The sequence below is a fragment of the Leptopilina boulardi genome, unplaced genomic scaffold (genome assembly GCF_019393585.1).
Source record: "Leptopilina boulardi isolate dan_hultmark-lab unplaced genomic scaffold, ZJU_Lbou_2.1 LbouV2_30, whole genome shotgun sequence".
NCBI lineage: Eukaryota > Metazoa > Arthropoda > Insecta > Hymenoptera > Figitidae > Leptopilina > Leptopilina boulardi.
In genome coordinates this window covers 2,235,222-2,249,178 of record NW_026137863.1, presented here as the reverse complement: position 1 = coordinate 2,249,178, position 13,957 = coordinate 2,235,222, and the positions used below count along the sequence as shown (strand labels likewise).

The following is a 13,957-nucleotide window of genomic DNA, read 5'->3' as shown; positions in this document are numbered from 1 at the left end:
ATTCTTATTTGAAATTCTCTTTTTAGTTTCCTTTTTTTTATTCCTGTGGTTGACAATACAGTCTTGTCTCTATGTGAATAAAGTTGGGACTTGAAATTTGATATTGCCTCTCTCTCTCTCTCTCTCTTTGTGTTCCTTAGTCCGTATCAATTCTCGTATTTTCTACTCTGTCCCTGTCGTCGTGTGTGAAACTCCAAAACCCTCTCGTGAGACTGTAATGAAATTCCACTGGATTCAAACAATAGTTTTAAATGTCAGTCCAAAATAGTCAAGAGTGACGTAGCGCAACCTTATATTTTCCATGCTAATTTAATTTCCATTATTGAATACTTATTTTTAATTTTCATTTTCCTTCTTTTCATTTCTACACAAGAAATATTCACTTAAATAATATTTATTAAAAACAAATATGTGAGAAAAAATCAAAAAACGAAATCTAATCAAATCAATTTTTTTTCAGGGAAAAGGAAGATGGACCGCAATTTTGACAATTGACAGCGTACAAAAAAGTGACACCGAAAAGAGATATCTTTTAAATGCTAAAAATAATGAAGGAACTGAAACTTATGAAATCAAAATTTCCACTTCTGCTGAACCACCAGGTAATGAATTTTTCTTTCTTTTGCTTTCATAGAAAAAATCCCTATTCAATGTGATGCACAGAAATCACTTTTTTTGACGCAAATACAAAAAATTGCTTTTCTTCACAATTCGGCACTTTTTCAAAAAAATATTTCCACCACTTATTTCACAATAAGTGACTAACAGTAACAGTAACAGTGACTAAAAATATTTACACGAATTTACTTAGAAAAATATTTATTTGATAATAAAAAATTAATTATTAATTTAAATTATTAACAATTAGGTAATTTAATACTATTATCAAATGTTTAGAAAATTGAAGTCAATTTAAACTAAAAATAAAAAATTTCAGTGTCGAAAAAAAAAATTCTGATTTTCTAATAAAAAAAAAAACACTGTCTTAGCGATTAAAGAAAAAAATGGAAAATTTTTTTTAAGAAAAAATAAGTAAATAAAATCTATTTTTATTGCGATAAAATTTTTATGACAATATTAATTGTTTTTCGGAGCAAATTTCGAGATTTTGTCTAATGGCAAATTTTCGCATGCTCACGCAGGACCCTTAAGTCACTTCTATGGTAAGCTCTCCGAACACATGCACGCACTAGGTAATGTCATTTTTCAATTTTATTTCCAAGCATTTATAACTCTCTGTATGAAAGTTTCGTGTGAAAAATAATTTTTCAATTTTTTTTTTTTTAACAATTTAATTTTTTTACAAAATACTAATTATATAACAGAAAAATATATTGTTATCATTAATTAAATTATAAATTAATTTAATTATAATATATTTAATTTTTAGCGCCTGAAAAATTGTAAATTAATTTATTTACGTCTTAATTTAATAATTAAAATAAAATTTTCAATATTTTTTTAAGTGAACATAATTTTCACAGGAAAATTTCATGTAGAGAAATGAAACATATTTTCACAAGTAGAGAGAGAGAGAGAAAAAAAAAAGCCTTTTGAAGACTCAGATGAGAACACAATGAAAAATATAATCAAAATCGTTGGGATGGTTTTTAATTGAATTGCATTTTTTTTTCAAAGTTAAATAAAGATTTCATTGTGAGCTTATCTATTTTTTTCTATAGTTTAATTAACTTTTTATCTCTGTGTGCAGTGTTATTAATTTTCGCAGATTTTGCAAAAAAAAAGAAAGGATTTTCTACAGGAAATTTTTTTTCCTGTCATTTCTTTTATTTATTTAATTTTTTTTTGTTAACGTTATTTTTAACAAGCTTTTTAATGTTTGCTTTGAAAAAGAAAAATTTTGTCTGAAAAAAAGCTATCGTGTTTGTTGTGCTAATTTTTCGCTAGTTATCTTTTTTTTTAATTTCAATGAATGAAGAAAAATTAAACCACAAAATTAATTGAAAACAAATTTTTCTAATTTAAAATTTTTTTTTCCTTTTTGAAAAGAAACATTTTTTCCACAATGAACGTAATAATTTACATTAATAATTTTCAAAATGGTAAAAATTGTTCATTAGGGATATAATTTTTTTTTTTTTTTTGTCCGCAAAGTAATTAAAATTCTTCTATAATTTTTCAGGTGTAGACCTTGACGCTGGATCAATTATTGGAATCGTTATAGGAGTGGTGATTTTAATTCTCGCAATATTCCTCGTCATATTTGCCCGTGCAACTGGTCGCTGGTGCTTTGCAGGTGAGTGTCAATAACGTGACAAAAAAAAATTGATTCTCTATTAACTTTTTTGATATTACGTATAGATTTTTTTTTCTCTTCCCCCTGAATAATTTCTCAGCTCTCTATATATAAAAAAAAAAAAAAAAAAAAAATTATACAAGCTGCAGGTAAATTGTGATGAGAATACCAAATTATCTCGCAAGTGTGCTGCTCTCGTTAAACGTGCATATTGTGTCATTATTTTTGCATAGAAAGAGAAAAAAAAAGACACCGTTATTTAAATTTACAAATAATTTATCCATAGATAGTTTTTATTGTGAGCTTTTTTTATATATATATTATTCAACTTTCTCTCAAGTCTTAATTCTTAAAAAGGGAGAAAAAATTAGAAAAAAATTTCTATTTTTGATTTTTAAATAAAAAATTCTGTTTTTAGCTATAAAAATTGAAATTTTTAAACGATAATAATTTAATGCAAAAAAAAAAATTTTTGGTAAAATTATTTTTCTTTTATTTATTGAAAAAAAAATAAATGAGAAAAACGAGACATTGGAATATAATTTAAATATAATAAAAATTTGAGAAGTAGAATTAAAATTAATGATTTGGGTATTTTTTTTTTTAATCGTCGATTTTTGCTAGTTATTATTACTTTTATGTATACAATGTCTTGTGTGTTGTGCCGCTAAACGATAGGACAGCATGCAAGTCGGGCCAAGTAAAGACAATGGAGAAACACCAACATTTACCGTGCGATTCCATGTACTAGGCAAAACACTGTCCAGGGGTAAGTCACCTCAGACAGCAACCCCTTTTAATTTAATATGCTCGCGCTGTTTAATCGCAATCATGTATATATATATTTTTTTTGTTCCATCACATCTTACAATATTTGTCCGACTCATCCAAAATACATCGAATGGTTCAAAAAAAAAAAAATTCAAAAAATCTAAAGATTAAAAAGAATTTTTAAAAATCAATTAAAAATTTCCAAGATATTTTTTTGGACCACTCTAATAAGTAGTGTGTAAAAATATTTTTAAACTAGAAAATCAGTGACATAACATTGAAAAAAAAAGAAAATTTCTCTACTTTTTTTTATTTTTAATTAATAGAAAATATTTATTAAAAAAAAATACTTCCTTTTTTTCAATGTTTTAATTATGTAAAAAAAATTTGTATTTTAATTTTTCTGGTTTTTTTATTTCAATTCTAAATTATATTTTAAAAAAAAGTGAATATTCTCTTTAAAAAATTAATTATATGGCTATGTCACTGATAATTATGTCCCTTAGTATTTATTGTTCCATGTATAAAATTTTTTAAATAACGTCAATATCCAGCATGGAATTTTTGCAGCATTTTTTTTTTTTTTTTTTTTTTTTTTATAAAAATATTTTTCACTCACAAAAAACGAAAAAATTATGGAATGTTTGACGAAATTAATTTATAATAGAAAATGTAAAAATCCCGGATCATAAATTAATTTTCTCACATTGCAATTCGTATTCATTTAATAATTAATAAAAACAAAAAATTCAATTTTTTTCATCAAAATTTGTTTTCTAAATTTTTTTCCCGTAAAAAGTAAAAAAAAAAAAAAAAAAAAACGAAAGTTTCACCCAAAAATTGCATTGAATAATTAATCTCAAGTTTTGAGAGAAAAGAAAACTTATCGCAATAACCTTCGTCGTAAACAATTCGAAACGGTGTGTTTCTGAGGATTTATTTTGCATTTTCTACTACCTCGCAACTTGCGCCAAGAGGAAAAATAATAGCCGTAGATCAATTTCCAAAAAAAAAAGAAAACGTCGAAAATAGAATGAAGAATGTGATGCATGCTTCTCTTAATATAGCTTATATTTTCTTTATTTATATACAATTATTCTGCATGTACTAATCAGGTACTTGTATAATTGAAAAACAAATGAAACAACGGACGACGATTCGAGATAGAAAAAAAAAAATTGTCCTGAAAAAAGAGTAACAAGCAACCGTTATCGGCGAAGGCAAGTGTGGACCACTTCGAATTGAATTTTTTTTTTTTAATTTAATTTTTCAATTATCGAACATCAAATTTTTAAATTAAATTTCATTTTAATATTATCTAATAATTCAAGCATGATTCGAAATTCTCGCTTTATATTTCTATTCTATCGGCAATGTTGATTAGAAGCAATATTGTTGTTGAATAGATGCGCCACATCATCATGATCAAGTTGCTTTACATTTACTCACAATTCTCATACGCTTCGACTGATACGTTTTAGTGCCAATGAAATGCCTGTGAATGTTACAATAAGTCAATCTGTTTATCATACTGATTAGTGCTCTATTCAGCAGCTTTTGGACAAATGGATAAACTGATTCACCTTCCAATATATATATATATATATATATATATATATAGAATCATACAGTAACTACTGATGAGAATACAATACAGAAACTAATACAATAACTGAATCATCTATTTGATACATTTTACTTTTTTCATTTCATTTTTGCTATACTTATTTCCTTTAATGTTTTCTTAAAGATTTTTTTCCCTTTTTATTAATTAATATTCAATTTTATTTTTATTTTATTTTTATTTTTGTTTTTATTTTTAATTACTATTTTTATTTTGTAATTTAGAAAATTTTTTCTTTATTTCACTTCAATTTAGGATTTTATTATCCAATTTTTTTTTTTTTTAATTAATTTTTAATAATTTACAAAAAATTTTATCTTTATAAAAAATTAAAAACTTTTTTTTAATTTTTTTTAAATTAATTTTTAATAATTTACAAAAAATGTTATCTTTATAAAAAATTTAAAACTGAATTTCCAATTTCTCATTAATTATTTATAAATTCTCAATGTATATTCATTGTAACATTTTAATTAATTTACTCATTACTTATTAATCTTTATTAACAACTGTTAATATATTCACTAATTAATTAATATTAATGCTTTCAAATAATTTCTAACAAATATTACTGAAAAAAAAAAATATTAACATGTTTTCAGTATTCTAAACAAGTTAATTAATTTTTTCCAATATTAATCTGTTGCAAGTGTATTAATTTTCGAAAAGTTTTCAAAAAATCAGGATAAATTATCAGTATTAAAAAATTTTTTAAATTATTATTTTAACCAATATTTTTTTTTTTATTTGTACCAAAAAATGGAATTTTAATTTTTTTTATTATTTTTAAATTAAAAAATTCTACGGTTGGTGTTTTTCCTTTTGGAGGTAAGAAGCAAATTGAAACACCGCCCTTTTTTTATTAATCGATTATTTCGAATAAAATAAATTTCTCTTCTTCAATTCTTTTCCTATTTTCGTTAGAATCGTGGTTACAAAAAAAATCAATTTTTTAAAATCATTTTTCATCTAAGGAGAGTTAAAAACTTCTCAAAAAATTTTTTATTTTTTTTTTTGCGGGGGGGTAAGCAAAAAAGAGCATGCATTTTTATATTACATGAATGTGCTTTTTCACATGGTAAGAATTTTTGTCATCACTGAAAAAAATTAATTTTTTATTTATTGGAAAAACAGTAATTTTCCTAAATGATGTTCTAACAAAGTGCAACCAAATCATTTTCATCTTTTGCACTATATATATATATAAAAAAATTGTGTTTAAAAATTTTTCTCATTTCTAATTATTATTTTCCAAGGACAAAAATCAAAACTAAAAAATCGTCAAAGTATTTATTTCTCTATAAAATTTTCGCAATTATTTAAATGTAATTTATAAATAAAATTTAATTTAATCTAGAATAAAAAAAATAAAATAAAAAATTTTTTAGAATAAAAAATTTAAAAATCGAAATAAATGCTTTGACAAATATTGTTCCTCGCAAATTTTTTGTAAATTATTTTTTCACTGTTAATACTAATTTTGGTTACTAAAAAAATTTTGTGATAAAAATTAATAATTTTGTTTCTAATTTTTAATTGAAAAAAAAAACAAAAAAAAAAAACAAAAAAACCACACTTGTGCCTTGACCGATCGTGGCAATGCTTGTTACAGCGAGACGCCGTGGAGATGAAGAAGCTGCTGGTGGTGTTGGCGCTGGAAGTGAGGCGCATATTACGCCCGGTGATGATGACGAAGACCACGAAGATTCCCCCTACATCAAAAACGAGAAAATCCCACATGGTGGCCAAGAGAATCCAATTCACGCGAGCAACGAGTACATCAACGGACGTGCTGATATGAAGCACAAAAAGGACGAAAAAACGGATACGCCAGTTTAAAAATCAACAATTTTTTTTTAATAATTTTTTTTGTTTGTTTGTTTTTTTTTTATCTCCAGTCAGTGACGACGTTTCAAAATTGCTGATAGACAAAAAAAAATGCCCAAAAGAAATTTTTTTCTTTTCTATAAATTTTTTTTTAATATTTTGATAATTGTTTTTTTTTTTTTTTTTTTTTTTTTTTTTTTAATTGGCATCCGTCGTGATTTTGAATTTCTCTTGATCAGCAATTACGTTCGTCTGTTACGATTCACTAGTACATTTTTTTTTCAAAGAATTATTTTTTTTTTTTTAGTAAAAACAGTGTACATACCATGGGTGTGAGAAGTTAATTAATTTTTCTTTCAACATGACGACATGATGATAAATAATGATGCAAAAGAAAAGAATTGAGAAAATAGAAAAATCGAAGCAGCCGAACGTAAATTTTTTTCTCTAATTCTTTTTTTTCGTCAATTCGTGAACATGTAAATAGTTAAAAGAGAAAAAGACATCACGCCACATTGTGCGGAGACTTTCGTGGTCTTTCCTTAACTATAATTTAGTTAAATTAAACTTAAGTATTAACACAGATTTGTAAAGAATAAAAAAACTACTTGCAGTTTTTCGACGATATGATATAATTATAATAATAATAATAATTATAATAATAATAATAATAATAATAGGGAAAGGGGGTAAATAAATCGGGTAAATTTAAAATTCGTCGAAAAATTCTCTCTTAGTTGAAAAATGAAAGATTTTTGAAACTATGAAGAAAAAGAATCTTTCAATTTTTTTGTCAAATCGTATTACGATTTTTCGATGAATCGTAATTAGATTTTACACAATTAAAAAAAAAAAAAACTTTTTAACGTATACAACTCTTACCTTTTTGCAATTTGTAAGAAATTTAAATAGCACTAAACTAAACTAAAAAAAAAAATAGTTAAATTTTTGTAACGACTTCTATAGGGAAACATACGCAATATCGAAAATTTTTTCTACATTTTCCCAATTTTGAATATAATCAGATTTTTTGATATTTTATTTTTTTTTTTTTTAACAAAAATCACATTTTTTTCAAATGAAAAAAATTTTTTCTATACGGAAAATTACTTAAATTTGAATCCAAAGAAAATGTAAAAATTTTTGAAAAATCAAAATTATATTCAAAAAGAATGGGAAAAAAAATCGATGTTTGTTTTAGGTTTACAGAAGCGAAAGAAAAACCTAACCATAGATACATTCCATAAGATAGCTTTCGAAAGAGGATTTTTGCCTCTTAATGCAAAAAAAGACTTTTTCTCTCTCTCGCCTTTTTATAACTTAAAAAAAAAAAAATTTTCTATTGAAAATAATTATATCTCCTTTATTTGATAAAATGTTTATCAATTTTTTTTTTGTTTGTTTGTTTGAAAAACTAAATTTTTCATCACTTTGCAGCTATATCCAATTTTCTATAACTTAGTGTGATTAACGCAAAAAAAAAACCGTCTCATATTTCGAATCTCTCTAGAACATAAGTTATTAATTAGTTGCACAAAAAATTTATTATAAAAAAAAAAGATTTTGTTTTGTTTTTAATAAAATAGCATATAGATTAATATTAGTATTAACGATTTTTCGAATTTTTTTTTGCACCGCTCGATATAATGATTTATTTATTGCCTGTAACGCCAAAAAAGGACGATCGGGTTTAAATTAAAACAAAACTAAAAAAAGAAGTCCGTGAGCTTTTTGTATTTCTTATTACCTTCGACAATAAGTACTTTTGTACAGGTGAATTTTTACTTATAGCTGCAGTTAAAAAAAAAAAAAAAAACGAAAAAAGATGACGTAAGAGGACACACCTTCGATTAGTTTCAAATTTCTCAATTTTTGTGCACTTCTTTTTTTTTTAATCCCCTTCTATTATTTAGACAAAGAATTTTGATTTCACACACCTTTTTTTTATATATATATATATAAAATAAAAAAGAAAAAAAACGAATGAGATATATGGAAAATAATTGTCGACAAATTTGCTTTCGATTTAACAAATTCGCCGGCAATTAAATTTTCCATTATTACTGCGTGTTGTATATTGAATATATATATAAATATATAAATATTAAAATATTATAAATACTACGATATGAGATTGAAAAAAAAAAAAAATATGATATATACTGTGTCCCGTGTACTTGGTCATCTTGTTAAAATTTTATTTCAACAATTTTGTAATCACAAGTACCAGAGACCTGTCGTTATCTGTCTCTCAAATCTTTTTGAGAAAAAGAACACTATTTGAATCAGAGTGATGTTTTACTTAAAAAAAAAAGAATAAAAAAAAAGTTAATGATTAATTCAACAACGTGTAATGTGCATAGCACACTACAAAAAATATAGATATATATATAATATGTGAGTGTTAATTACCAAATAGGTATTTGTAACGTATTCACAATCAGGATGTTGTTTATAGCCATTGAAAAAAAAAAATTTCGCATCTTCGTATCTGAATATCAATCTTATATAAAATAAAGTCTAAGAAAATAATTTTAAAAAAAACAAACACTATTTAAGACACGGAAATTGTATCTCAAATTTAGAATTTTAAAAACCGTCTTTAAAAATAAAAATTTATGATAAAATAACAAAAAAAAAAAAGTCTGAGATGAAAAACATCAAAATACAAAACTGGACAATGAACATTCTACTTTTTAAAAATAAAACGCGCGATAAGTTTTTTCTCAAGGAATTTTTCGATACAAAAAGGTCCAAAATCACTGCCAATACTCGCATTTTTTTCCCCCCAAAAAATCCGTTAAATTAAATATTAATAAAATGAGATACAAAAATACAAACCGTTAAAAAAAAATACTTTACGCAGGATACGTTTAATGTACAAAAAAAAAAAATTTATTGTGGTAATTGATATTATATTACTTATTTTGTAATTGATTTTTATCTATTATTGTAAACACTAATTACTTAACATTCGATGGTCATGCTTACGACGTTATGCTTTTATTCGTAAACTTAAAGGCGCGTGTCCAGTCAATTCCTTTTGACATTTAGATGATGATGATGAAAAAAAAAAAAAAAAAAAAAAAAAAAAATACAAAAAAAGCTCGTAACTCGCGGGCTTTTAATAACGAAAGTTTGTAAAACTCGTATATACATCGGAAGGATGACTTATATAATATATTTAAAAAAGATAAAGCATGATCGTTGGCCATACAATGGAGTATATAAATATATAAATATAAAAAAAATATATATATATTTATGTTAATAATAAGCATAGATAATAACAATTACTTTAAATTATTTGGTGTTCTCTCAAAAATAATTACATTTTTTTTTGTCACGCAAAATTCACCTAAATTCCAATTTTTACTTTTTATACATAAATATAAATATATATATATATACATAACTAGTTCAGGGACAGAAATCATAATCACTTTTTTTTTAATTATAGTTTAAAATAAACATACTGGTTCGTTTATTATTTTCAAACTTCAAAATCAAATTTTCGTTTTTTTTAATAATTTGTTGGGAAAAATGACTTTACCGTTTTAATTCTAATTAGAGAATTCTAATCAGTAATTTATAATTAGAATTATTTTATAGTCAACATAGTTCGATCAGAAAATATTTTTTTTTTATCGAACCCGTATGTTTATTATTTTCAAGACTTAGAATTTAAAAAATAATCGTTAACCCGAAGGGCTAAGCGAAATCCGCAATTTTTTTTATCTGTTTTTTTCATATATTTATATATAATATTAGTTTTTATAAGACTCGTTCGGAAATCGCTTTTTAGATTTAAAAAAAAAAAAAAAATTTTTTGAACGATTATTATTATTGGAGTGATAGGTAAGCGAACATGTTAACACGAATGAAAGGGTAAAAGCATTTTTTTTTGTATCTGTAATTTGTAGATACAAACTCGATAAGGCGAGAGTTAATCTAAGAATTCAAATGAAAAAAAAACTAATATATAGAGAGCTGTATGTAATAATTATAAGTTCATTCATCGCTATGATATTATACTTAGGTATTATATGATTTTTGAAATAAAACATTTGTTTTAAATACAATTTGATTTTTTACTCTTAATTTTTTTTTATTTTTAGTAAAATTCCTCGCCAAAATTAATTTTATTTAAAAAAAGGAAAACTTGAATTTTATTTAAGCAAACGGAAAAAATAAATAAAATATAATTTATTACAGGTGGTAGAACATCGAGGAACATTGGTGAATCGTGAGTAATAATTATTTATTTGATTTTTTTTTTGAGAGAATTTGTGTCCGTTTGATTATTATTTTTTTCTTTTTTGATTTAAAATAATTACGAGCACATTTTTCGTAACTAATAAAAAAACTTGCTTGACATTTTTTTTTTTTTTATTTGATATAATCAATATTAACTTTTTTAAGACTATAGATTAGTTTTTTTTTCGCATGACTCGCACAATTTTCAGAGACTTAGCGGATCCAGCAGCGAGCGTTAATCTACTTCGCTTCCACAAACCAAAAACAGATGATACCAATGGGCGAAGGCAAGGAGCACTTTTTATTTTTCTCTCTTTTTTTTTTTTGTTCTATATAATAGAATTTTTTTTTTTTTTAAGTTTCGTGCGCATTGCAATCGACTGGTCACGCACTGCTCGTCGTTTCTATTTTCTATATATTTGCTTTTGCTACGTGGCTTGCTTTAATGAAACGCTATTAAACTAAGGGAATGGATACCTCTTGAATTTTTTTTTTTTTAAGAAAAATTTCTTTACTTTTTATATATTTAATAATAATTCAATCACAGAAAACGATTCTATTGATTATAAGAAAATTTTTCTCATTCCCAAAGGAAATATTTTTTCTATTAACAGATGAAAATTATTCAACTTTGAAAAATGTGTTTCTTTAAAAAATTTTCCTTCAAAAAAAGAAATTATTTCAGATTAGTTGAAAAAAAATTTAATTTAGACGAAAAAAATTATAACAAAAATTTAAAAAAAAAACAATTTTCAAAGAGAAAGAAAATAAAAGTTACATTAATTTTTTTCCCAAAAAAAAAAAACCTTCGAGAGGTATTGTTATATTTTATTTACAAAGAATTAGAAAAAAGTAGTTTCAGCTTTTTTGTAAATTTTATGCACAAAAATATATTGGGGAAAAAATAAATCAATACTGGTTTGGCAGTCATCCACTTTATCCTTTAATAAAAAGTTTTTTTTTTTTTTTTTTTTTTTTTGTTTTTTGCCTTTCTCACGTGTGCTTTTCGCCTAGAAATGTCTTGAATTTAAATTTGTTTTTTCATTGCTTTCTAGTGGCACTTTAATTTGCATTGCAATTTTCAATCAGTTTTCCATCACACAATATTAATAAATTAGTTTTTTTTTCTACAAAATCATTTTTACGAAATCATTTTCTTTTTTTTTCAAATTAATTTTTATTTTATTTATCTAATTTTTTAATTTTGATATTTTTTTGGTATTAAAGAAATAGTTCATTAATAATTTCATTCAAATAATAATTAATTCTTAATTTTTCTTAAAAATAATTATAAAAGAAATTCTAAAAAATAAAATTTTTCAATCGGTGTTTAATATTTTTTTTTATATTAATAATTCATTAAAAAAAAAATCACATATATTAATTTCAAAATTAATAACACAAAAAACACTAATTTATAATTATTAACAAATTGCATGATTACAAATAAATCACATAATTAGTTATAAAATTACATAATTAATTCAAATAATAATATAAAAAAATTATTTTATATAATAAAAATATTAAAAATTACATTTTTTAAAATTTTTTTAAAAATTAATTAATTTAAAATGTTTTTGAAAATTTTTTCTAAAAGTGTTTTTAACTTTTCATATGAAATAAAAATAGTTAATAATAGAATAGTTAATTATTTTCAATTTCATTAAATTTTGTCCATTTTATTGAATTTTTTATTTTATTTAAATTTTTCAATTTTAAAATATTAAATTTGAAAAAAAAGACACATGCATTGTAAATAGCGCTAAGTATTTAATTAGAACTTGATTTCTGTAAATGTTGAAATTGTTAATTTTATAAACAAAAGAGAGACTATGAGAGACCCAACTGATTGGTGTAAGTATTATATAATGAATTTAATGATAAAAAATTACTGTCATTTTTGTTTTAATTTTCAGAGCTATTTTCAAAAAAAAAAAATAATAATAATGATAAAAAAGCATGCTGATTTAAAAAAAAAATTGCAAAATGTCAAAAAGCATGTTACTTTTCATTTTTTTTTTTTACAAATGCTTACAATGTCAAGTTTGTAAAGTCTGCTTTGTGTTTTATTTTAGTTTATTAAAATAATATTAATTGTTCATTAAAAAAAAAATATATAACAAAATTTTTTTTTAGGAAAAATTTCTAGTTTTTTTTTTATTTTTCTAAAATAAAATAAATTTTTTGTACAGAATATTTTTTCTGGTAAAGGAGAAAAAAAAATTTATTTTATCCACTTTTATTGATAATGTACAGCAATATTTTAATTTTTATAATTTTAGTTTATTTTCACTTTGTATATAAAGCAAAAAAAAAAAAAAAAATTTTAAACACAATTTATTATTTTCTTGAATAGAATTTAAATATTATTTATAATAAATAATATATATTTATCATTGCCAGCGATAAAGAAATAATAATTAATTAATGAATTTTATTATTTTTCAATTATTAAATTTTGACATTTGTTGAAAATAATTAATACACGCGTGTGTGATAAATATTAAATGCAAAAATTATAAAAAATTATAATTTATAATTTTTATTAGAAATAGAAGAAAAACTATAAGAATTGAAAAAATTGACAAAATTAGAAAAATAATAAATGATGATTATTTGCAAAATTAGAAGCGACACAGAAAGTGCTGGCCGATATTCCCGAAGTGAAGTTGACAATTCATCAGGACGACGACGACGACCAAAAATCACATTCTCACAACTTTTCAAACGTAACAAGGACAAAGTTTCCGGTGCCGATACCGACACAGTGAGAACAAATGTCACCGTTGATGACGAAAAGGTAAAAAAAATTTAAATTAATTAATGATTAATTAATAATTAATTTAAATTTAATATATATTTAAAGAAAAAAAAAACTGCTAATTTCCTCAACATGTGACAAAATGTCACGCGACTATTTTACATTTAATAATTTTTTTTTTTTTTGTCATCACTTCTAATCATTTTCGAACAATCTATATCGTTAAAAATAAAAATATTCAATGTGAATTTGAATATTTTTTTCTATTTCTTTATACATTTGAATAAATTATAAAATAATTGATTAAATTTAAATTTTCAATTTTATATAACAAATTTAGAAAATAGAATAAAAAAATTTAGAAAATAGAATAAAAATTCAGAAAAATATAATAAAAAAATTTAGAAAATAGAATAAAAAATTTAGAAAATAGAATAAAAATTCAGAAAAATATAAT

General features: G+C 22.9%; 1 protein-coding gene across 5 annotated transcripts in view; it reads left to right on the top strand.

The window, feature by feature from the left end:
- The window catches only part of LOC127282451 (fasciclin-3), a 323,057-nt gene that overhangs the window by 306,188 nt on the left and 2,912 nt on the right, over nucleotides 1–13,957 (top strand). The window contains exons 6-11 of one of the 5 annotated variants that reach the window (XM_051306688.1): nucleotides 461–602; nucleotides 1,143–1,193; nucleotides 2,144–2,257; nucleotides 10,695–10,725; nucleotides 10,946–11,023; nucleotides 13,368–13,539. In XM_051306688.1, the coding sequence (XP_051162645.1) occupies nucleotides 461–602; nucleotides 1,143–1,193; nucleotides 2,144–2,257; nucleotides 10,695–10,725; nucleotides 10,946–11,023; nucleotides 13,368–13,539 (588 nt within the window). Of the gene's footprint in view, nucleotides 1–460; nucleotides 603–1,142; nucleotides 1,194–2,143; nucleotides 2,258–6,264; nucleotides 10,562–10,694; nucleotides 10,726–10,945; nucleotides 11,024–13,367; nucleotides 13,540–13,957 lie in introns of those variants that run through there. The other 4 variants (XM_051306691.1, XM_051306689.1, XM_051306692.1 and 1 more) reach the window with 4 other exon arrangements.